The following is a 24,310-nucleotide window of genomic DNA, read 5'->3' on the forward strand; positions in this document are numbered from 1 at the left end:
TTCTAAGTCTCTATTGAGTGATCCCTTAATAAACGAAATATGAAAGATCCATTAGTTTATGTTTGCTCGCTTTGCCTGCATGCCAGGACTTAATTGTTCTCTTGTTTACACTGATGTGAATTTGGAGCCAAGCTCTTTGGGAGTTGCCACTTTTAGTTTGGGCCTAATCTGAGCGTGTTTCTGGACTCTAAAGACCGTTGTGTTCTTAAGAAGATGGAGGATGGTGCCGCCATGCACCCAGCCAGGTTCTGCTATATCTGATCCACGGCACTCTTGTTCTGATTTTCTTTGGAAGGGGTCACCAAGTATCTGTTGGGGATGCTCAGATCTCAAGAAAGTGACTCTTCAGCAATACGAATCCCCTCACTGCCACGGCCAGCGGTGCCATTCTGAGAGTTGCGATCCTAACGATTCATTTTCCTGAGCTGTGTGTGTGACAGCTAAGTGGAACCTCCCTATTCAAAAGGAGTGCGTTGCTGAGCACTCATTGCTGTTTTCCTTCCCAGTCCCGCTTCTTGTGTAAATTTCCTGAATTTGGCCAAGAGGAGGAAGAGATGGCAGGGCTAAACACACACATTTAATCTGACCCAGCAGGGCTTTTCTTAATATCTTGAGAGTTGGGAAGTAATTCCCTGTTGTGGCTGGAAGGAATGGCTTTCAACCCAGCTGGGCAAGTGAAACCCTAAGCAGGCCTTTCCATCAGATGACTCTTCTTGGGGTGGGCTTTTTAAACACACACGAGGGGGATGCCGCCTGCCTGCCTGCCTGCTTGCCTGCCCTCCCTGCTTTCTGCCGAGGAAGGGAAGGGAAGCGAAGGCGGGGGGGGGGGCGCGGGGCCACCGAGGCGGCTGCTCTCCGGCCCCGTTGCCGGCGAGACCCCGGGCGCCCCGTGCCCTCGGGGGGGGGGTGGATGCCGTCGCCGCCGCCTGGCACGGGCGCGGGGGGGGGGGGCTGGCCTGCCGCTTCTCTCCGGTCGCAAACTTTTACACTCGGAGGGCTCTCGGGAGGCAGCCGCCCCCTCCGGGACCTGGGGAGGCCTGGGCCCGACCCGGAGGGCAGAAGCACCAGGCGGGGCGCGGAGGCGGCGGCGGCGCGGCAGGCAGCCCGAAGTTGAGGGTCCACAGCCGAGTGCAGCGGGGGCGGCGGCGGCGGCGGCGGTGGTTCCAGGGGCCGCTCGGGCCACTTTCCCTTCCTTCTTTCCGGGTCGCTCGCCCGCCTGCCCTGCCTGCTGTTCCGCCCGCCGTGTGCGTGCGAGGGGGTCTGGGCAAACCCCAGCTTGGTCCGGGCAGTCCCGACAGGGCTCCCCTCGGCCGGTGGGCGGGGGGGAGGGCGGGCGGGGGAGCCTCTGCCGCCTCCTCGCCCTTCCTCCGTCCTCGCTGCCCCCCCTCCTCCTCGGTCCGGCGTCTCCTCCTCCGCCTCCTCTTCCCGGCGCGCCGGGACTGCGGGGGCTCCCTTCCCTTCCCTTCGGGCTCCCGGCTCTCTTCCACCTGCCCTCCAGCCGGGGAGGGGGGGGGAGAGGGGACGGGAGGCCGGGCCAGGCGGGAGGGGGCGTGGCCACGGGCGCCGGCACCGCCTGCCAATCACCGTCACCTTTGACAGCCGGCCGCTCCCCCCTCCCTCCCTCGCTGCCGCTGCCTCTCGCCCGGTGCCCAAGTGGATTCCCAGGGAGGTCCGGCAGCAGCAGCAGCAGCAATGATGATGATGATGACATCAGTATTTTGAACCAACTTGTTATTCGGGGAGCAATCAGTTGCAATTAGGTATTAATTAAGTATTATGAAAGTTGATTATTTAAGTGAATTCAGCTTTCGTCTCTCCGACTATGGTGAGTACAGCACAATTGCGCTTTTCCTGGTCCCTTCTCTCTTTTTTTCCCTTTCTTTTTGAAGACTTTGTAACAGGCACCAAAAGAGGAGGAAAGGCGGGCGGGGGGGGGAGAGGGAGAGAGAGCGAGCCACCCCTTGACCCTTTCCCTTCATTTTCCCTGCTCTTCCATGCCCGGCGTGAGCTTCGCTCTCCCTCTCTCCGTCCCCCTTCATCCCCCTCCACCTTTCCTTTACCCGCGAGCGTCTCTCTTCCCTGTGAAACCGGCGGACCGGCCGAGGGGGCTCCGTTGTCTATAAATAGTTTCTTTTTTAGTTTAATAAAACTCGCCAGCGCAGCTGATCGGTTTCATGTTTCACACAGACTTCAAGGTCGCCGGGCATGTTCACAGGGAAACCCCCCCCTTTTCTTTCTTTCTTTTTTTTAAAATATGTAAACTTTTGAAGCGCCCTTCCTCCTTTTAAAGGAAACTTTTAAAGCCTTCTCTACTAAGGGGGAAAGTTGGAAGTCGCTGCGTTGCGGGGAGGGGAGTTGTTTAAGGCGAGGGACGCCGTCCCTTCATGAGTTAAATGGGCCGGGGGGGGGGAAGCTGTTCTTAAAACATTGAGTCGGTCAACTTTCTGGACGCTTTTAAGAGCGCTTCCTCGATGGGGTAAAGAGATGGCAAAAGAGTCCGGCCGGGCTTTGGTGGGTGTTTACTGTCAGGTGCGAAGGCCGTAGCTGTTTCACTTTTCTTTTGATTGTTTTACAGAAGTTCCTCTCTTCCTTCCTTCCCCTCCCCTCTGCCATCCAAGCTTGAGAGTTTTTCTGATCAAGAGCAAGAGAGAGAGAGAGACAGAGAGAGAAAGACTAGGGATTTCTCTTGACAGATCTTGACTTTCGGATCTGGTGCCTGTTTGTGAGGTTGCTGACCATCCCCGCCGGGCATTATGTGAGGCCCGGCAGTCCAGAGGAGCCTTAAGAGAAACAAAACCAGGAGGAGGACATTGATTGTGTGGATTTCATGATGATGATGATGATGCATTTGCCTTTCCTTTTACTCTGTCTGCCTGTGTTTCCCCACCCCTCCCAATATTGTTAATTTTCTTCTCCATCCCCGGAATTGTTTTCCCCACTCTTTTCTCTAAGCTTCCCCCATCCTGCCCATGAAGGTTGCCTGTCAGGTTCCCGGGCGTGCTGTCTAAATGAAATGGAATGTTAATTTATTTGGTACAAGCTGGTGACGGAGGAGGAGGCTCTAACGATTCTTTTCTCCCACCTTGGCGGGATTGCTTTTGTCACTTGGGGGCAAGATTTATCGGGGTGCTTTCTTCATCTCTCTCCCCCCTACTTTTGTTTACGGGGCTGATAACGTGCATGGCCGGAGAGGGATCATTTTTAGGTTGTGCAGGCCACGACAGAGAGGATTTTTTGGGGGGGAGGGGGGAGTTTGGTTGCCTTTTGAGATTCCCAGAGCTCAGTCTGGGGTGGGGTTTATGTGTGTGTGTTTTGGTGGGGAGAGTGGGGGAGAGATCTGTGGCCTGAGTACCTCTTATATTAGAAGGATGACTTCAAAGGAATTACTGTATTTAGGCCTCAAAAATCACAGACTACTATCCCACCACAAGCTGTTTTTGCATCATCTGCGTGCGGGCTTGTGTTTTGACACTATTTGGAAAGTTGGATGATGTCAAGGATTCCTTTTCATGGCCACTTATGGAAGAGGCAAAGGAGCAAGGGTAGCCCACATTTCCCCACAATCGATTCCCTGGAAACAGACTTGTGCCAGCCGAAACAGAAATTGTACCCTTTTTAAAACAAGGCATAAATTAATCTGGAACAGCAGGCAAACCCCACTGCTTCCCTGGCTGTTCCTAGAGAGTTAGATGGAAGAGGTAGCATTAGAAAAGGACCTCTGTTTTAATTCGCCCCTTAAATACAGTTGGGAGTTTCAAGAGTGTTAAAGAGTAACTAATCTGCAGCAAACCCAGGTGTGTTCTTATCATGGTCATAAGAAAACCTTTCACCCTCCCTTTCTTACCCTTTCCTCCCAAACAAATGTAACTAATAATCTGCCGTTATCCATACATCAGACTAGCCTGTGTTTGATGATTTGACCTGTTTAAGACCATCCATGTGGTATTCATTTCACAGGGCATAAGATTGTAATAAAATGGTTGATGATTGACTGACCTCAACTTTGCACCTATTATTTTGGTCAAAAAGAATGAGTGTGCCAGTTTGTTGTGTTTTCTCTGTGTTTTAAGATTTCATTTTATTTAATTATTGGTTTATTATGCCGGGAATTAAAAGTACCAGGAAGGCATTCATGTGCGTTGTTTTGAAATGTCGATTCTGGAATCATCTAGTCTTGGGTGTGTTTTTGTTCTTTATTAGGTCAAGGGTTTTAATGCTTAGGCTTGATGCATATTTGTTAAGGATGTGGCTGAGTGCACACGTGGGGTTCTTCTTTTTTTCCTAGGAGGCTGGAAATTTTAATTCAAAGTGGAGAAGAATGATTTCCTCTCTTGACCTTGTCTTAAGTTATAATGGAGGGGTAGAGAGGCCTTGTCTAAGATTGGAACCATGTTGTGCCATGTTTTCCAACCTCCTTGGGTCTAATTTCTAGGTCTTTATCACTTCATCGGCTCCCTACTTTGGGAAATTGGCACCCTCTGCTGGTGGGAGCTATAGGCTTCCCTTCAAGAAACTCTTTTGCGGAATACTGTAGTCTCAACAAGACTCCATGTTGGTGTGTTGGTCAGGTCTTTGCCCTTTGGAACTTCAGGTTGAGCTCAGAAGAGCCAACCTCCCAGATGGTGTGATGACGACTCCATCTTCTGAGCACCGAAATACTTGTTGGCCTTCTGCGCATGCCCATTGAAGACACAGGTGTCTTACACTCCTGTAGAAATGCCTGAGATATTGGCTAAGCCCAGGAAATATTGGCTAAGCCCAGGAAATTAAGGCCTAAGGATTGTGTTGAGGCCGGCCTCGTAGTCTGTGTGTGGGTGAACCTGTCTGTTGTGCTCCAAGGCCAAGGGCCTTAGTCAGTGGATGCCCTTATCTCTCTTTGGGAACTGCCAGTCTTCTTGAGTCATTATGACACAGGATCCGTCAATAGCCTTCCCCAGCTAGAAGGAGCAGCAGGACCCATGCTAGTCTTGGAGTGTGCTCACTTGACGGTTGGGGTTTGAAGACTCACAGTTGCTTAACCTGGATTCAGACGCACAACTTTGTGGATTGATCCACACAAACCACTCAGCTGAAGTAGCCACGTTTTTAACCAACCAGCATGCAAGCCCATGTTAGGTTGCCAGTTCAGCAGCAACCCTTTCCCTGAGATTTCAGAACCAAGCCTGGACATCATAGACCAGGCTCTTGTGACGTCACAGAGGCGAGGTAGGCTGTAGTTGACAAGAGGGATAGACGATGCTTCTGGGCCAACTGATTTTGGAACTGAATCACAAGGGGCGATCTGTATATATTGCCCCATAAGCAGGTAACACCTGAATAATACAAGTCACATGGCAAACGTGAGGTGAGGGGCATTATTTGGAAACCAGGGGAGAAGCAAAACACACCCAGCAGCTTCAGGGGTTCTTTCTCTTCCTGTCAGGGCTTGCCCTTGTCTTCTTGTGTGGCCCCAGAGAGGGCATATGGGGAGTTTTTCCAGGCTCTGTCCTGCTTCTGACCCATGCAAGGCACTTTTGAACCAGTGAGTCCAGGAACTGGCTGAGAGTGGGTGGAGATCAGAGCCCCATCTATAGCACTACCACACAAACAAGAATCAGATTCTCTCTCTCCAGTACATTTGCTCTGAGATTTATCTTCCCCTGAAGATGGAGAGGAGCACAGGAATTCTCAGACTCCAGCCTGACCTGAAAACCCCACTTTAATGGACTTATAGTCCACCTTTCGTTCCGTGTCTCAGTCGCACTGGCCATGTGACCACGGAAGATTGTCTTCAGACAAAACGCTGGCTCTATGGCTTGGAAACGGGAATGAGCACCGCCCCCTAGAGTCAAACACAACTGGACAAAAATTGTCAAGGGGAACCTTTACCTTTACCTTTCTTCCACCATGGAGTGCAGAACAGTGTAAATAAAATAGACTTCCCTTCAAGCACCAAGCTGAATCAGATCTGCTTAGCTACAGCATGGTGCCTACTACAGCATGCATTTCCAAGCCAAATCCCAGAATCCTCTGGTTGCTGTGGAAGCCTTTCCCTCAGCCTGTGCCATAGTTTTAAACATAATGTTTTGAGCTACCCAAGTTGCCATTGTTTTCCAGGCTCAAGTGCAGAAGGGTGTTTGTCTGAATTCCACAATTACTTTGGTTGTTTTTGTGCAACTGACAGCCTCTCTCCAGCTAATATTTCTGCTTTTAGGGAAGATCACTGTAATTCTAGTTAAACAGACTGGTCATCTGTTCACCTTTGAAAAATGGAAATTTCATGTATGAGACATCGCAGCATGTTTAAGTAGGTCCCCTGGTTTTACTAGGATTACTCCCAAGTAAGCCTCCAATCCTATGCATACTCACCTGCATGTAAGACCTTTTGAATACTGCTTAATTTACTGCTGGGTAAATATGGATAGTGTGACCAAACTTCGGGAGGCAGTGGAAGACAGGAGGGCCTGGTGTGCTCTGGTCCATGGAGGTCATGAAGAGTCGGACATGATTTAACAACTAAACAACAACAACAAACATGGATAGTCTTAGGCTGTAGGAAAGCTTAACCAGACTTGCACATTATGGTCAGTGTCGACAGATGTGCCACCCAAAATGTTTATGGGTAATTTGGCATTTTGCAGATTCAAACACCAAATGTAGAAGTTTTATGCAGTAGACCACCATTTTAAGAAAAGAGAAGCAATTTTCTTACCAGAGGGTTAAAAGAAAGTATTCAATGAGCAGCACATCTGTTCCAGTTGACAAAAAGGGAGGTGCCTGTTAAATTTGCTTTTATAATTTGTATGCTCAGTCTCTCTCTTTCTTTTCTTTTCTTTTCTTTTCTTTTAAGTCTTCCTAGAGTGATTCATCCTGGCTTCCTTTCTCTCCCCTTGGTGGGAAATTCTTGATACAATACGATGGAATTAGTTTTTGTAGTCCAGTGGTGGGTAGATATCTAGGTTATGGGAGCCATTTGGTTTTTTGCTAGAACGGTAAGATCTACCAGCCAGAGCTGGGTGCAAGAAATTTCACTTAGAAGGAAATTATTTCTGAGCCCAAGGGTTGGTTTGAAGTACAGTGATGCCTCGCAAAATGAATGCCTCATGCAACGAAAAACTCGCAAGACAAAAGCATTTTGCGATTTTTGGTGACTCGCAAGACGAATTTTTCTATGGCCATGCTTCACAAGACTTTTTTTTCCTTTTTGGGTTTGTTTGTTTGTTTGTTTTAAATCACACAACCGTTAGTACCGCGCTTCACAAGACAAAAATTTCACAATACGACATGACTCGCGGAATGAATTAATTTCGTCTTGCGAGCCATCACTTTACAAGAACGGAACAGAACTCACAGCCTTCCAAACAGAAAATCCACTCCTGGTTAGCACAAGCTATCTCAATTTCATAATTTAGAGTAGGTCACTGAAGTCATTTTGCTGCTATTACTTTAACAGTCAAAATTTTTTCCTAAATTTTACCAGTCAGCCAGAGATCTTCCAGTAGATCCAAAACTACCTTTTGTCTACTCAGTATTGCTGCATGTCAGAAATATAAATACAAAGATCTGCTTATCCTATCTACCCAGTATGCCCACATTTTTTAAACATGACAACAGGTTCATAGGGAAGCTCTTGTAAACTGCAAGTACGAAGCCCTGGCTCTACAGGGGAAGTGGCCACATAGCTAAGCTTTTGTTAGGCTCTTGGTGTCACCTGTATATACCCTTTAGTACTTGCTAGAGAGAAGTAGACATTTTCTATTGATCTGAAGAGACTGTGCTGCCATATTGATAGAGACCATACCCCTAGGCATCCTCAGGTAAGTGAAGCTTTTGAGCTTGTGGTCATTAGAAGGGTCTTTCATTTGTTGGTATCTCTGCATCTTGATAGGCTTTTCCATACGTATCAGCATTTAATGATGAAAGCAAAAATAAATAAATAAAACAAAAGTGGACCGGAAGATAGGAGGCATCATCCACCAGGGTAATTTTAAGCCTCTTGGTATGAGAATGTGCCCATCTGAATCAATGGCATAAATGACTTTGTTAGAACATGAGATCATCCACATAGACAACTGGGTTTCAGGGTCAAGGCAAATAAGAAGAGGGAGAGGCTACTGTGAGATCAGGTGATGGAAAGATTCTGGGGATCTGCTTTGATTGGGATTCCTGCCTTGAGCAAGGGGTTGGACCCAATGGCCTGCCAACTCCGTGATCCTCGGATTCAAGGATTCAGTTTGGAAACAAGCTGTTGAGCAAGGTGGGCTTTTTAAAAAAGTTGCTGTCATTTAGATATCCTTCCTTGTTCCGTGAACAGGAGGACAGGCTACACTGGGACTGCATCTCCCTTATCATTTTGAAGCAAAGGGAAGGCCTTCCTCGCCCGAATAAAGAGTCATGCTTTCAGCCATGGCAAGTATGGCTGGAGGCCTGTTGTTTGGGAGATCCAGATGATGATGGCCTGTATGTTTAGATTTCTCTTCTTCTTCCTGTGTTCTGACATTGGAAAGTTGGACAGCGCTTTGGTGCAATGAACGTTGGGCTTTGGAAAGAGAAAAAAAGAAAGAAGATAAGGTGCTTTCCTCCTCGTCTTATCCCCTGGGGCTCTGCTTTGGAGAGAACGCCACCATCTCGAGCATGCCACTGTGTCACCTCCACTTCCCTTTAAGTGGGAAGGAGATCTCATCAGGCCCAGTTCTGGGAATCTGGGTTTGAGTCATGCCAGCCCTGGGAATGTAAAAAAGGAAGGGGAAGGAATGGCTGCCTTGTTTCAGGGCACCAGACAAGCTCTCAAGGGTGACGTCACCAAAACAGCCACCTGCCTCCATCAGGATGTGTTCAGGCCTGGCCCTCTACGCTATCATTTCTCCTTTAGGAACCAAGAAGGAAGAGAGCAGTAGATGTGGCTAGAACTAGAGGTTCTCCTGATAGCGTTTGGGCCTACATGGGGGGCATCTCATGCGCATGGAGCCCTCCAGTTCACCGCGGACCGGATCAGTTTGGACGTCTTCAGCAATAAAAAATGCCGATGTCGTCCTAATTCACCAGGCCCCGAGATGACAGCAAATTTACATTTTTTAATTAAACTAGCAGCCAGTTTTTATGAGAGGGGGCTGGGTTATGCAAATCAAATGGTTGTGTACGAAAGATTAGGAGAGTTTGGGAATAAATTCCACAAATGCTAATAAAAGAGAGAGAGAGAGAGAATAAGAGAAAGAAAGAGGGGACATTGTTCCATTAGCACCTTTTAGACTGATTTCCCTTGAGAGAAGTAATGGTTGCGGGGGGGGGGCGAGGGGCTCAGGGTTGCAGGGAGGGAGCTAAGACAGGTAACATTAATTTGTAGGATTGAAGGCTCTCCTGGACAGAACCCCCTCCCGGAGGACTGTGATACTTGGGCAGCAAAGGAGGGTAAAACTTATTAGCTGTTGAATTTATGCCACAGTCCCACTGAGACCTGGTGAGAACTGCAAAATGCTATTGAAGCGGCTGTGTTTGGGGTGGGCATCTGAGCGGTTGGTTTCGCAGCAAAGATCTGGCGACTATGGGAGAAGGTGCTGGGAAATCTGCGCCGGATGCCGTGCCCTGGGCTGCCCCGCAGGAAGGGCCGAGGGTGGTTTTGGGCTCAGCAAAGTTGCCAGATTTTGGATCTGCACCGATGACATTGTGTCTTTCTGGGAATGATTTGTTGTGTTTGATGAGGAGCTGCTGAAACGTTAGGTATATGAAACTGAGGGGCTTTGCAGAGCTTAGCAAGGCTGCTCCGGTCTTGGAGTGAAACTGCGGATCATCGGCATCCAGTTGGATGTAAAGCTGAGGATGATGAGTATTCTGCTTCTACCCTTAGAGTATGTAGCTGGTGAACTGTGGGACGTACCCAGTGCAGCCCCTTTTGTCGTTCAACCACACATATCGCCCTAGCATAGCACAAGAATTTTTGAGAATGTTACGTTGCTTGCCCAGGTGACACCTTTGCCGTGGTAGGCCATGGCTTTTCTCACTTAGTGGCTTGGGGGTCGATGCTTGCTTTATTTAGCGTTCACAACAGAGCAATCTGACCATGGAAATAGAGTTTGTTGGGAACAGGTGAGTGGAGATAGAGGAAAGGAAAAACAAGGAAAGGAAGCTGAGACAAGACAAAACAAAGGCAGTCATGCAAAGTTAGCTGTGGAAAGAGGCGAAAAAAATCATCTCAGGCCTACGCTTGGTTGGCAGTGTAACCGTCAAAATGTAACAGAAGGACGGGAAAGCTTGTTCACTCTTGGCCTGTCCTAATAACGGATTTGGGTCTGCGTCTGGGTGTGGCCGAGGCCAGAGAGTTCCTGTAGGCCTCCTAAGCAATGGAGCTGTGAGCACAGCTGGGAGCATGTGGAGGCTGCCCAGGCTCTCCCCAGTGGCCATGGAGGCAACATCTTTAGTTCTTGGTTGCACTTTGGCAGAATTGCAGGTAGGAAGGGTCGCAGGCACCAGGCGTTGGGCACACAATACGCCCGCGGCCATTGTGATGCATAAGACGTTTGAAAATGGGGAGCGCCGGTCATGCTGCTGACGCAGAAAGGGGTGTGTGAAGATACTTGCCCGGCACTTCCGATCCATGTGTAGCACCCTTTCCTTCTTAAGATGCATGGTTGCTCCTGTGTTAGATTGTCAGCAGATTTTGGCAATCCATCTGGCACAGGTGCCCTGGCATGGGTAAGCCGACCAGAGTGGGTGTCTGCTGCTGAGAGCCGGAGAGAGAGAAAGAGAAAGCCTTTTCGAGGCTGGGAAGCAGCCGTAGTTTCCCAGCCTGGGGCAGTTTCAGGTTCAGGATGAAAGCCAAGCAGTCCTCGCAAGCTTGAGCGAGAGTGAGAGTGAGAGGGATAGAGAGCCAGGCAGAGCTCAAGGCCTAGAGAATGCAGTGGGATGCAGGGCCACCCCAGCTACGATGGCCCCTCAGGTCCCTTACCACAGGGGAAGGCTCCCCACCACTGCATTTCCTCTCTCGGTGTGCGTTGCTGCAAAGGGATGAGTCATGGGAATGAACATCCGTCCCTCCAAGTGATCAAGAGGCAAGCCGACTCTTGCGAAGCAAACTTCTCTGAGGGCATGCCACCGCTTGGCAGCAAAGCACCTGTTTTGCATGCAGAAATTCCTGGGACCAGTCCCATCCCCCAACGAGAGCAGAGCCAAACAAAAACAAAGCAGGAACAGCAAACTCCGAAACCCGAGGGAACGGCTGCCATTGATTGCTGCCCAGCCAGAGATGGTCTGGTGCTCTGATTCTGCGCAGAACCACTTTGGGTGTTTTTCCGTGGCCACGCCACACCCCGCTTCCTGATGTTTCTTAGATATGAGCAGAAGGTGGCATGTTTTCATCCTGACAACCTTGGGTCATCTTTGGCAGACGGGCTCATTAACATACAGCCAAAGTGAAGCTGTCAGGCGCATATGTGGTGTGGAGTTTGTACACACGCGTTCTCTGCACCCTTGAATCGATGTGCCACGCTCAACATGTTAATTGCAGCATTGTTAACTGTAGCTTTGTTCCAGTTGAAACACCCCAGGGGCCCTAGTCCTCTGAAGGTTAGTGTTGTGTGAGAAGAAATGTTAAATTCTGCTGTGGTTCCAGTTGCAGTTTTGCAACCACTGTTCGTGCTTGCTTATCGTGGTTAAAATTTGGACCAAGTGAAGTGGATCCAGAGTACACGATACATCCTCTTTTTTGTCTGTTCCATTTTGTCTTCATTGATGCCTGGATGCATGGAGAGCAGAGACAGGAACTCTAATTCTACTTGGCGGAGAGAGGAGCTTTCGGCTTTTCTCCACCGTTTATCTTCCAATGGAAAGAGAGTCAAGATTGGGTTAGAAAGCCTTCAGAGCAAAATCTTACTGGATAGTCTACCTTTTCTCTGTCACCTCTGACCCGGGGTTTGGGTGGGGTGAGAGGAACAGGCCAAACTGCAAAGTTGTTTGTACTGGGCTTTCTTCAGATGATTGCAAACGTCCATGTGCTCTTTCTAATTTTTAAAAAGTTTAATAAATATTATCTTTCTGGGTGTTTCTCTGGTGCCAGGCTGGTAGTATGGAAGGCATCTGTTCTACGCAGTTGTATAACAAACTGGAAGCTGGGGTTTGTTAAGTTTTGAAATGGATCTCACAAATAGACTTGCTCCTTTTCTTACTATTTTTGGAGAAGCTGGATGGAGGACGGGGGGATGCTTTGCGCAGGTCTACACCTTGTGAAAAACAAAAGATGATCCATCATCATGCTCCTGTGCTGGAGTGGATTACCAAAGAAGTGACCAGACTTTAAAGAATTGTTTTAATGCTATTGAAGATTAATGAAACATTTTAATTAAATGGTATTTCAGCAGGAGAAGGTGTTGCATGTTCCCAGTGACATTACAGGCACGGTTCGGTAGGATCCTACCTTGCCTGCTCATCTACGTTCCGCATCCTATAGCCATGGACGAGGTGCCTAGTGAGAGAAAGCGAGGGAACAGCATTGACAGCTACAGGGGTTTGAGCGCTGAGGCAGTTGCCCCCTACAGCAGATGATGTTCCCTTGACAGAAGGGATCCTCCCTTCCCTTCCACATGCTCTCCTGATGAAAAGCTCTTGGAATCCCAAGAGGGGATCCTGTGTTTGTGAGTGAGCCAGATTTCTGTGTTGGTCTGTTGGATGTGTCATGTCTACTATAGGATCTCCCCACCAGCTCTCCTTTCCTTTTGGGGCTTTTCTCCTCTCCCAGCCCCATCTGTATGCGCTCTTTTGGGGTATCAGCACTTGAGACAGTTGTGATCCAGGATCCTGATATGCCTTTTGGAGGGGGGGGTTGTCTCTTTAGAAGTTCCCAGGGATGGCATTGGTTTGCTTCTTTCCCTTTCATCTTGCTTCATTGGCTTTAGTTTACAAGAATATGCTGTGCCTTGAGATGCATCTGTTAGCCAAGTCTTATGACAGAAGGTGCTCCAGACCTGGTTTCACCTCTTTCTGAATTTTGGGGTAAAGGAGTGGGGCAGCAGAGGCAAAGCATTGCTATTTTGACAATCTAATGACTGCGCTTATAACTGACATTGCCCTCCGCTGCCGTCTCAGGTGAATGATGCCCCTAAATTTTCTGGTTTCCCCTTGGCCGCCCGTGCAGCCTCTTGGCTTCTCCTGTGTCTGCCTCCCTCTTAAAGGAAACCACCCCTCTTGCCTAGGGACAACTTGTAGTGACCACCAAACCCACCCTGATGCATCATCGTCTGCCACAGAAATGATGTCTTCCTGTACAATGGCTAAGACGTGCATTTTAGACATTTTTTGAGGCATTTCTGGGGGTGGGGCTTAGGCATATACAGTAAAAGCCATAGGGGCAACGGGGCTTAGGAATAGTCTCCTCAGTATGTGGGGTGCCATAAAAGAATCACAGTGGTTAGATATTTAATTATTATTACTGAAATTATTTTCCCAAAAGAGAAGTGCAGTAAAATTTCAGGGCAAGCCTCAAGTACATAACTTTTTAATTGGGGGGGGGGGGGGGGAGAGAGTTCCTATTTGCTATTCTACCCCTGACACAAGGTTTTCCCTGGGGGCAAACATTCTTTTAACCTTCTCAGTTGCTCTGAGGGTAGTTAGATCCAGTCCTTAACTCTGAGGCTCCTGAAGCGCGCCTGGTCAGTCCTCTCCGGTCAACCTGCTCTAGAACCAAGTGAAGGCTTCCTTTCCCTTCTCCTTCCATGCTCAGCATGAAGTCACCAGCCAGCTTCTTCCCTGCACGTTGTTTCCTTCAGACGTGCTGGTCGTCTGGAGAGCTGTGCCTGAGGGAAAGCTAAATAAGTCCAAACAGACACTTACCTATTTTTAATTTGTATCTTTGTTATTCTTGGGACTGAGCCCATGGTAGGATGAATGTGGCTCTCCTCGCTCCTACTTCAGCTTCACAGGAATCATGCCCGGTGGGTCAAGCTAGGAGAGAGAAGCCAGGGCTAAGGTCCCACGATGCATCTCATATCGGCAGGGCCCAGCCCAGCCCTAGTAACCCATGCGCGGCACAGGTGAAATAGCACAACAGCCATGGCTGCACGTGGAACCTGCCCACCTGAAAGCTCATGGATGCTCAGATCCTGAAGAGCATCCCCTTTTGCTTTGTAGCCAACACTGGACAAAATGGGAGCCATTGACACTGTACCGTTCAAAATGGCTGCCGGGTGACTCTTGGAGGACAGGAGCCAGGCTTTCTATGTCAAAGTCCGTCATGGCTGGGACTCTGCTGAGCCGTGGACGGAGCAGGTCATCATCCCCTCCCTCCCCTTCCAAGGGCCCATCCTGCATTCCTCTCCCTCCTTCCCCCCCTTCCACTTCAGACATGAGCTGCATCCTCCTAGGGAAATGCAGTTTGTTTTGCCAGGGTGACCTGTTTAATCATCTCATTTTCTGGTGGCCATTTATTCCTTGTTACCACGGTTACGGCCCCATTAAGGGGAGAAGCAATAAGGCAGCGAGTCAAACAGGTAATAAAAACATTAAAGCCATGTGCGTATCGGCAGGGAAGGGGGAGTGCCATGAGACGGCCACCGGGCCCATGCCAGGGAGACAGTAGGGGTCACGAAACAGAGAAGAATAAGAACTTTTCTAAACTTGCATAGAGGTGTTTTTTTTAATCCACTCGCCATCACTGTAGGGTCTCTAAAATTCATTTCCCAAGAAATATTCATTCATCCTGGTCCCTTGCATACCAGAATAGGTCCAGAAGCCAAAGGTATCGGGATGAAGGAGGCTCAAGGAAGGGCCGGAGTGATATGAGGAGGAGCAGGGTGGGTGCGGCATTCCATGGTAGGGGATCCCTACCATCTGGAATAGGCTTTGAGACTGCCCCAGGCCAAGACACTGTGGCTCTGGCATGTTGAGGGTTAGACCCACTTACTCGATCCTCTATGCATGAAAAGTCACCCTTCTACACTGAAGGGTGGGAAAACAGTGTTCAGACAGGATGTTTTTTGCCGCATTGTTCCTACAAGGGAAAAGGAGAAGGAGACCCTCTGTGTTCCCATCCTGTGTGGTTTATTAAAACACCCTGGAACGGGTTCTAGAGTAAATTCTACAAACTTCACAGTTACATATGGTGGCTCATTTGCCCTGTAACAGCTCTTTCTTCCGCCTGGTCAGGGGCTTTTCCTACCCACTCGTCTGTGAGCAAGGATCCAAATACTTTCCTGCCTCATCTTCCCTCTGCCTGCATCACATCCTAGGAGATGGGACAGACCAGGGGCCCCCAGAAAATGTTTATTTTTCAGTATAGGGGGTTTAAAAGTACTTTCTTCCAGAGGGCAGAATCCTGAGAATCCATGGCCTTGCTGGCTGGGAGAGCTTGGTGGTCCACAAAGTAACTTTGGTTAGCTCTGTTTTCTAAAGTGGGGCAAATGTCAGAACAACCCCATACCCGTGGGGCGGGGGAGCGCTGCGGGCCTCAGGCCATCACAGAAACTAGGCATTGCCGTAGCTCGTTTAGTGTCTGTGAAATGGGGAGAATCCAGGAGGCTTCCTTTTCTCTGGGTTGAAATGAGGATAAGTTAATTAAAAGATTGTGAGATGCGTGGATATAAGGAGTAGGGGGAGGAGAATGAGGGAGGCATAAGTATCTTAGGCAAATACACAAGAGCCCTGCTCCAAGGACATAAGTCTCTCTTAAGCCATGGGAGTCGTCTTAACGTTGTGCTTAGCGTCACTGCATCTCATCTCCCATTAGAGTGGTAAAAAGTTTTAAAAGCTGCATTCCGAAAAATCCAGGTTATGTAGCCCTGACAAAGCCACGGAAAGGAGAAGCTGTGCGTGGAGGAGGACCCGCGGTCATACCTGGATCCGTGGTTGTTCTGAACAAGGCAACCACGACCACGTGCCTGCCAGGTGTGTTGGACTGTGCTCAGGCAGCCTTGACCACGTTGGTTTCGAGAGGAGCCGAGTGAACTGATTGGAGCAAAACCCACTAAGTTTTCCGACCATTTTGAAGCTGAGTAGATGTAGACTGAACTCATGTACCTGGAAATAAATGTAGTTGAACTCAGTGTGACTTCTGAGTAGACCTGCAGAGGACAAAAAAAAAACACAAAAAACCCCATAGTTTAAAACCTCCTTCATTGCATGATGTAAATTGACCTTTACGTCAATTTTGTTCTGCCACCCTTGGCCTTGTATGCTATACACAAAGGTGTTTTTTTTTTCTTTCAAGAAATTAATTTCCTTGATGTTGTTTTGGGTTTTATAGCTGCTTTTTGCCAGACTTTTATCAAAAAACAAATTTGCGGTGAGGACAGAGCAAGGAGCCAGAATGCTAAGTAAATATTCATGTGCAAATGAGCTCTGTGACCTTGGAAAGAGGGGAAGGGAGAGGCAGGAAGAGGAAAACTTGAAAATTAAAAAATAAAAAAGTGTTTGCAGCCGACTAGAGAGGAGGCTATTTAAAGAATTTGTCACATTATGGCAGAGGCAGTCAGGAAACCTTTGGACACTGCTCCACCATGGCAACCTGGCATAAATCTGCCAAATGTTTTAAGATACTGTATGTTCATTTGTGGGGTTCACCTTCACCCTCACCTATCCCAGTCTTCTGTAAGTCCCGTTGTGTGCTGTCTTACTAGGGTGGTCTCTGTCTGAACCGACTGGGCCCTTTCTCCTACTGATCTTGAATGGCCCTCCTGTCTGGTTTTGCCACTGCTACTATCAAGCCCATTTCAGAGACCAGAAAGTTGAGCCTGAAATCTTGTGTCACACCTTTATTACTACAACAACACCAGCAGCAACAAAAGAGGAAATACTATGTTGGGTTTGTCTTCTTTTCTTTCTTTGTTGCAAAATAATAATAATAATAATAATAATAATAATAATAATAATAATAATAATAATCATCATCATCATCATCATCATCATCATCATCATCATCATCATCATCATCATCATCATCATCATCATCATCATCAAAGGGATGTATAGTTCTAGGGGAGTTCACATTGAACAAAGGTTTATTAGCTGATTTGAAAAAATGGTCTGCCCCTCCCCTTGTTTTTTGTTAGCAATTGTTCCAGCATATTCAGAAGCAGATGGGATTTTTTTTAAATGATCAAAGTAGAAAAATCTCATTGTGTTCCCCCCCCCCCCCGTGGTTGGGTCAATCTGACACAACTTCAGGAATTGCTGAGGTTGAACCAAGCAAAGAAGGATCAGACTAAATCACCCAAGAAATATCAGATAGGCAAAGGAGCATCAAGTGAGCCCTGAATATTTAGTCCCCTGTTCTTGATAATCATCATCCTAGAACTGCAGAGCTAGAAGTGACCCCATGGACCATCGAGTCCAGCCCCTGTCAAGGAGGCCCAGTGGGGAATCGAACTCCCAACCACTGAGCTATCCAGCAGTCCTTTACTCTGTGCATTAAGGTTGTGTTGATATCACCTATCGCTGAACATTTTATTTCTTCATTTTAAAAACAATGTCAAGAAATAAAAACTCTGTCGTTCTCATGGAAGAGAATGTGCAGGGACCGGCTTCTTTTGCACACGTTTTTCTGAATCGGAGGGTGGGGCGGGGAGGGCAAGACCAGGACCCGCTGTATGCCGGCAAAAAGGAATTCTCTTGAACCCGAGGCAAAGAGGAAAGCCGGCGCAAAGTCACCAGCGCAAGATGCCAGAGCACGGGAGTGTAACTCTCCTGCTAATGTCTTTGGACGCCTGCGTCTCCGTGACGGTTGCGGCTCAGGCAAACAGATTGGGGAGATCGAGGCGTCTGTCTTGGCCAGGGTGCCATTTCAGTTCTGTACCTTTTAGCGGCTCAGCTGAGGAGGACTCTGGATTGGGCGAGACGGGGGTCTGTATTTCACGGCTTGCAGACCCCCCCCCATTGAGCTGCCCTAGGGGCACCGGAGGGGCGCTTTCCCTTTGGCCCCTTTATCATACCGTAAGAAACAGACAGGCTTCTAGTGGTTCCACCCAAACAGCCTTCCGGGGCACAGCCCCTCCGCCACGGATTGCCTGTCTCAGTCACCCTTCCACCCAACTGTCAGACCTGGTAACTTCTCCCGGATTGCATTTTCCTGCTGCCAGGAAGTGCCGTGGTCTCTTCCCCCAGGCTTTCAGGTGTCTTGCTCGTTCTCCTTCCTTGACTGTAATGTGGGGGGAAGAGAAGGGGGTATGGGTGTGGGTATCCCCAGTTTGTGCTTTGTGGAGGGAGAGGCACTCAGAAAGCCCAGAATGGGGGTGGGGGGGTGGGGGGCAAATCCTTGCAGTGAAGGTGTTAACTAATAGCGGGTGATTAAACATGACAAGCAGTGACATTTCTGTGTGGGGTTCTGGGTACTAGCAGTGCCAAGAATGAAGCTATAAAGGCTGACATTTTGTGTTATGCACTTAGGTTTTTAATAGACACCCTTCCTCCTCCTCCCTCCTCCTGCCTGTTTATTTCTTTCATTCGTTCCCAGTCTCCCGTCAGTCCTTCTGCCCTTCCGTCTCTTCTTCACCCTTGCTTCTTTCTCCTTCCCTCTGCATTGACCCCTTTGATCCGGAATTTCATTTTGCGCCGTGATGTCTTGATTTTATCCCATCCTTCCCTCCTCGCTAGGTCTGGCAAGAAGAAGGCACTTTGCAGCTTCGCCCTTCCTGGTCACCTTTTGCATCAGCACTTAAATTGCCCTGTAACAGTGCCTTTAAACGTACTTTAATCCTGTCAGGGAGTTAACCCTGGAGCTGAGGGAGAGAGAGGGACCCTTTTTAAAATACGGGAGCCTCTACCTTTGTCTGAGCTGGCCAAACTGGACTGTGCCAAACGTAGGCCACAGTGCCCTGTTCCTAGCCCAGATGCATGTTTCTGATTGAGAGGTAGTCATACCCATTCACTCAAAAACAGACCAGCAAAAAACCGGAAGTTATTTCTCCACACAGTTTACTAAAAATCTCATTTCTGAACATCATGCTCTCCTCGCCATTCCCGTTGCCTTTCTCGAACACCCTTTTCCTCTTCCTCTTTCCCTTCTTCCTCCTCTTCCCTTTCTCCACGTGGGCTCACCGCCCTGTCTTCCCCCACACGTCCTCCTGCTTCTTTCTTGAGGTCCCGAGGAAACAGGAAACGTTGGAAAGGGTCATCAGCCGAGACAGTTGTTGGTCTCGAGCAGGTACTGCCCTTTGCCAAGTGGTTCTTTGGTGCTGGTGTTTTTAAATGTACATTGGGGGGCGGGGGGGCTGACTCAGGAACATTTTGCAAAGCCTTTCTCCCCCTTTTCTATTCTTTTTTCTTCTTTCTAAAGTTCACGAGTCGGGCAACTGAGTTTTAGGAACAGTTGCTGGCTTTATTCTAAAAAGAAGGCAACAGTTGTGCAGGAGGAGAAGCAGGGACGGACAACTGCAGATTCCCCCTCTCTTCACATACCGCTGGGAAGGGCGTTTGGAGGTGACGGACCTCTCCACGCAGCTCTCTTTGCAGCTGGCCTGTCGGGTTGGCTGCCTCAGTGTGGCTGCTTTTCGGATTTGAGCTGTGTGTGTGTCTGGGTGTGCATGTGTGTTTGTCTATACGGTTTCCTTTATCTATGCTCCTTGCCAAGAAAAGATGGTATGTGGGTTTCTAAATCCATCTAAATCAGAGCTGGAGAAACGTTGGCTCCCCAGGTTTGACTGGACCACAAGCCCCAACCTCTCTGAATGTGGGGCACACTGGCTAAGGCTGATGGGAGTTGGAGTCTGACTGTGTCTGGGAGACCACAAGATCCCTGCCCTTGATCTAACTTCAGGACAGGTGCCTCAGGAGGCCCATGACGGTGGCGACAGCTGTTAGCTAGGATGGCTGAACAAAATTGCCGAGGTCAGGGCCAATCTGCCTCTGCATGTCAGCGGCTGAGGACAAACAAGGAAGAATGGTACTCCTCATGCAGATGTTGGAGGTGGCTGCCGCTGGACAGAGCTTTGTGCTCTTGGGGCCCTTTTTTTCATTCTGGATCTAATCCCTTGGTAGTGCCAAGGAATACTGGGAGTCACCGTTCAGCAGCATCTGGGACTGCGCTTTGCCCATACCTGAGACACAGAGCAGGACCGTTTTTTATCTGAGTTCAGCCAGGGGAGGAATGTGATCCACTTCGGGTTTTGTTCTATCCTCTTTGAGAATACCTTGTGGCCCTAGTTATCAAGAAATTGTATTTTGTTTATTTATGACTTTTATATCTTGCCTCTCCTCCCATGAGCTCAAGGCAATGTGCTTCATTCTTTTCCTCCCCACTTTTGTCATCATAACAACAACCCTGGGAGGTAGTCAAGCTGAGAGAAAGGAATTGGTCCCGAGTTACCCAACAGGTTTCTTGGCCAACCGGCGATTTAGGATTTATGAATCTCTGCCCAGCCCTCCTGTTACAACCCATGCTGGCTCTTGTAACAGAACTGCTCAACGCACGCCGTGTTCCTCCATGTTAATGAAAGAGTGGGTCAGAAAGGGGCTGAGTCCTGATGTCATAGGCCTCTGGTCTTTGGAAATGTTTGGTGTGAAACGAGACACGGGCGCATGCGCACCGATGCACAAAGAGGGAGTGGAAGCCCTCTGCTTACAGTGACATTTTCCAGCTTGGAGGGGAACTTCTGCCTGTCCGTCCTCCCACTTCTCTCTCTCTCCTTGCCCTCAACATGCTTTTCCCATCCACCCAATCTCATTGATCCAGCACTGCAGACAGTGACTTCAGCACAAGCTGCCAACTAGGGCAGATCAATAAGAGTCTTGAGAGGGAGGAGAGTTGGCAGCTGGGGCTGCTGTTTTTGTCCCTCATCCCCTCCCCAGTCTGCCTCTTTCCCTGGGTGGGAGGAAGGAGGTCCAAGGCAGGACCCAGCTTGGTATTTTCTTAGGAGTGTGTTGAGACCATCTGAAACCGTGTTTAGGGCCTTCCCTCCACCACACCCCAGATACCAAATAATAATGTGCCATTAAGTCAATTCTGACCTTTTCCAGAGTTTTTCAGGGAGGGAAGACTGAGCAAGTGATTTCCCATTCCTTTCTTCTGAGGGGGATCCCTGGGATGGTGCAGCTGGCCCAAGGCCACCCAGGCTGGCTCTTCCCCCTTGAGGCACAGTAGGGGAATTGAACTCCCAACCCCTGGCTCTGCAACCAGATGCCTAAACCACTGAGCTATCCAGAAGCTGCCCTAGATATATGGAAACCTTCTGTCTATGAATCTGTTTTCTGGCTTGTTTTTTAAGTACCCCTTATGAAAGTGTGAAAGGGGGAGTGGAATGAAATATTTCCATGCCCTCTGTTATTAACTTCCCCCTCTAAAAACCCAGAGAACGTCACATTTAAAATAAAACCGAAAACGAACAACTAATGCCTCTAGTCCTCATGTTATCAAAACGGAATGCCCCAACAATTTTGACTGGCTAGTGACCGAGAAGGATGATGCTTTCCATTTGAGCACTTTTGCACAGGTACTGCTTGCCAGGCTTGAGCTGGTTTCTTCTTTTATCCTGCTAGAATCCTAGCAGACCACACACACAAAAAAAAGCCAGATTTACAAAGCAGGGGGTGCATCGTAAGATTTCTCTTCAGGCTTATGGCATAAGCCTGGGTTAGATCAAGAATGGTCTCAGCCCAGGATTCTTTGTAGGAATCCCAGAAGCAGGTCCTCTGCACTCCACGTCTTCCCTTACAACTGGGGTCGTGTGGGGTGGGAGGGAGGGAGGGGCAGAAGGTCCCCTAAGGGAAACAGAGCGGTTGCTGGGGACTCCAGCTAAGTTGCTGCGCCGTCTGGAAGCAGGACAGTCCAGCACCCTCGGAGGTGCCACACAGACCCTGGGTCAGGGACAGCCATGTGGGCTGCTAAAACATTTCGGCCCCTCCTGCTCTGTGAATGCACTGCTTCTGAAGCCCCCCCCCTTTTAAATTTTACCCGTGTGCTGAAGCCCTAGTTGTACATGTTCTGAGATAGGAGATGGGTGCTGGATTCGTAGCCATCGTTTGGGGTGGAAAGCAGCTTGGGGGGGGATGCTGGACTTGGCCACTCTCCTGCTCTCCTTCCGACTCTGCCCATCTGAGATCACCTCCATTAACCTGTTAGCTGCCTCTGCTTCTAAGCAGGTGCCGTGCATGCTCTCAGCAGTAAAAGTTAATGAAATGAGTATTTCTGGATGGGGAGGGGGAGAGGGAGGGAGGTGGTGTACTACACCCTGGGGCCCTGGGCTTTATTAATGGTGACCTGCCATTAAAAGACGAAAGTGCTAACCTGGTCATATTTAGCAGCTTTCAACAGCATCCCTGTGGCCTCCGCCAGCAATATCAACTCCTGCTTCTTTCCCCTCAGCCCTGGGCCAGCAGGAGCTGACTCTGGGCTTTTTCTGCGCTAAGATGACTCTGTGGAGCAGCCGCTCTGAAGTGTCTCGGAGCCGGTACCGCTGCCAAGCAAGGGCCACCATTCCACCACCAACTCCCTCCCCCACCAGCATTTCTGCGGCCACCCTCCTCTCTTTTTGTTGCAGCAGATCTGCCATTTTATTAATGCAAGGACTCGGTGACAGGTCAGATCCTGGCTCTTAAGCCTTGCGAAGACAAGATTCCTGCCTTAAATGTGTGCACACGTGCAGGACTGGAACAGTGCTATGCCGACCCCAAACCCTGCGGGCTGACCGGTGTCATGTTTATTTATAACTTATATATGCTGGTTTCTGACTAGAAAGAAAGCTGTGGGCTAGGCTCCCATGGCATCACAGAACCCAGCTCTTATTGTGATGGGGAACGGAGTGGAAAAGGATCCTTTGGAACAGAGCTAACTGATAATGGAGGAAAACTTGCAGGGGGCCAAAATTCCCCGGGGAGGGACCTCTTTTTTTCCCATTTGGGGCAATGAAAAACACACCGGGAATGAACGTTGAGTCAGCATTTAACATAAATATGGGGAAGAGACAGACAGGCGTTCGTTTGCATTTATATACCGATGACTTAGTGCAAAGCACTACTTGAAGCAGTTTACATCAACATACTGTAACAGTAACCACCCAACATTCAATGTCACAGATAAAACAACAATTAGATACAAACTCACAATGATGGCAACATTGTGGGTGTTCAGGTGTTGTGCTTTGTGTGCAGGCCCCAGTTCATCTCCTCTCTGGGCCGTAAAACTCATCAATCCACCTTGGCAGGTCTCAGCCTCATCTATCTTGCAGGGTTGCTGTATTGATAAGAGGAGGTGGGGTGTTTTATTTATATATTTAAAATATTTTTGCCCCATCTTTCTCCTTGAAAGGACCAAAGGTGATCTCCTTGGAAGCAGAGTGGATGCACTTGTCATTGTAACAACTCTATCACAGCCCTGGCTTTTAACTCGGGCCGTGTTTGCTATGCACTGAGCCACTATATTTAGAATGAGAGATGTCCCCTACTTCTGTGTGGAGCTCTGGCTTTTGACCAGAAACAAAGAGGAGTACCTGAAAACCTGCCCATCCACACTGCAAGCCACCGAGAGCCCAAGGATGGCAGAAGACAGAGTGTTTGGTTCCGCTGTCTTTACCTCTTGGTTTTCCTTGGTGCCAACTTGGCCATTTCTGGCACAAGCAACTGTGGCAGGTTGAGCTATGGGCAGGAACTCAAAATCCTCCTTGAATGAGTCATGGCTGCTGGTTTGGAGGTAGAGCCAAATGGGCATCTCTCTCTCTCTCTCTCTCTCCCTTTCTCTCTTTCACACACACACACAAACACACACACACACTTAAACACACACTTTAACTTGGCTCCCTGCCCCAGCTGATCTGAAGCCAGGTCTTACTGCAAATCTCCACATCCTGTTAGAAATCCTTAATCAGCTGGAGACAGCTGGGGGGAGCCAGGGGGGAGAGTATGTTAGTGTCAAGCAGGAGAAATAACCCTCCCCCCAATTCTGGCTGCATTTTTGGTGGTGAAAAGGTCAGGAACTGAGTCAAATTTGGATGGTGTACCAGACAGGTAACCCCCTTCTAAAAAGGTATAGTAAGAGGATGGCAGCAATAGAGGCTCTTGATATTTAGGATATTTAGTCTTCACTGGTCTAGTGAGGGTGCCCCTCTTGGTCTCAGGAACTCCAGGTGGTTCAACCACAGTGTTTGGGGCACTGTTCTAAACAATACATCGTTGTGTGTAATCCACCCTGGAAATGGGTGGGCGAGATTCAGGTTCTCAGTCCTCTCACCAACACTAGACCGAGGCTAGAGAATCATAGAATTGTGAAGTTGGGAAAAGGCTGTAAGGCCATCAAGTCTAACCCCCTGCTCAAGGCAGGAATCCCAATCAAGACAGATCTGGCAGAGGATTGTCTAAATTTCTCTTGAATGCCTCCAGTGTTGGAGCGCTAACTACCTCTCAAGGTAATTGATTCCATTGCTGT

The 24,310-nt window shown here is 48.8% G+C and overlaps 1 protein-coding gene across 6 annotated transcripts in view; it reads left to right on the forward strand.

Annotated features, from left to right (window-relative positions):
• Positions 1–1,646: 1,646 nt before the first annotated feature.
• The window catches only part of CASZ1 (castor zinc finger 1), a 108,244-nt gene continuing 85,580 nt past the window's right edge, over positions 1,647–24,310 (forward strand). For all 6 annotated transcript variants that reach the window (XM_078379212.1, XM_072977541.2, XM_072977540.2 and 3 more), the window contains exon 1: positions 1,647–1,825. In XM_078379212.1, the coding sequence (XP_078235338.1) occupies positions 1,777–1,825 (49 nt within the window). In that variant the 5' untranslated portion in view covers positions 1,647–1,776. The remainder of the gene's footprint in view (positions 1,826–24,310) is intronic.

This window comes from Pogona vitticeps, chromosome 7, assembly GCF_051106095.1.
Source record: "Pogona vitticeps strain Pit_001003342236 chromosome 7, PviZW2.1, whole genome shotgun sequence".
NCBI lineage: Eukaryota > Metazoa > Chordata > Lepidosauria > Squamata > Agamidae > Pogona > Pogona vitticeps.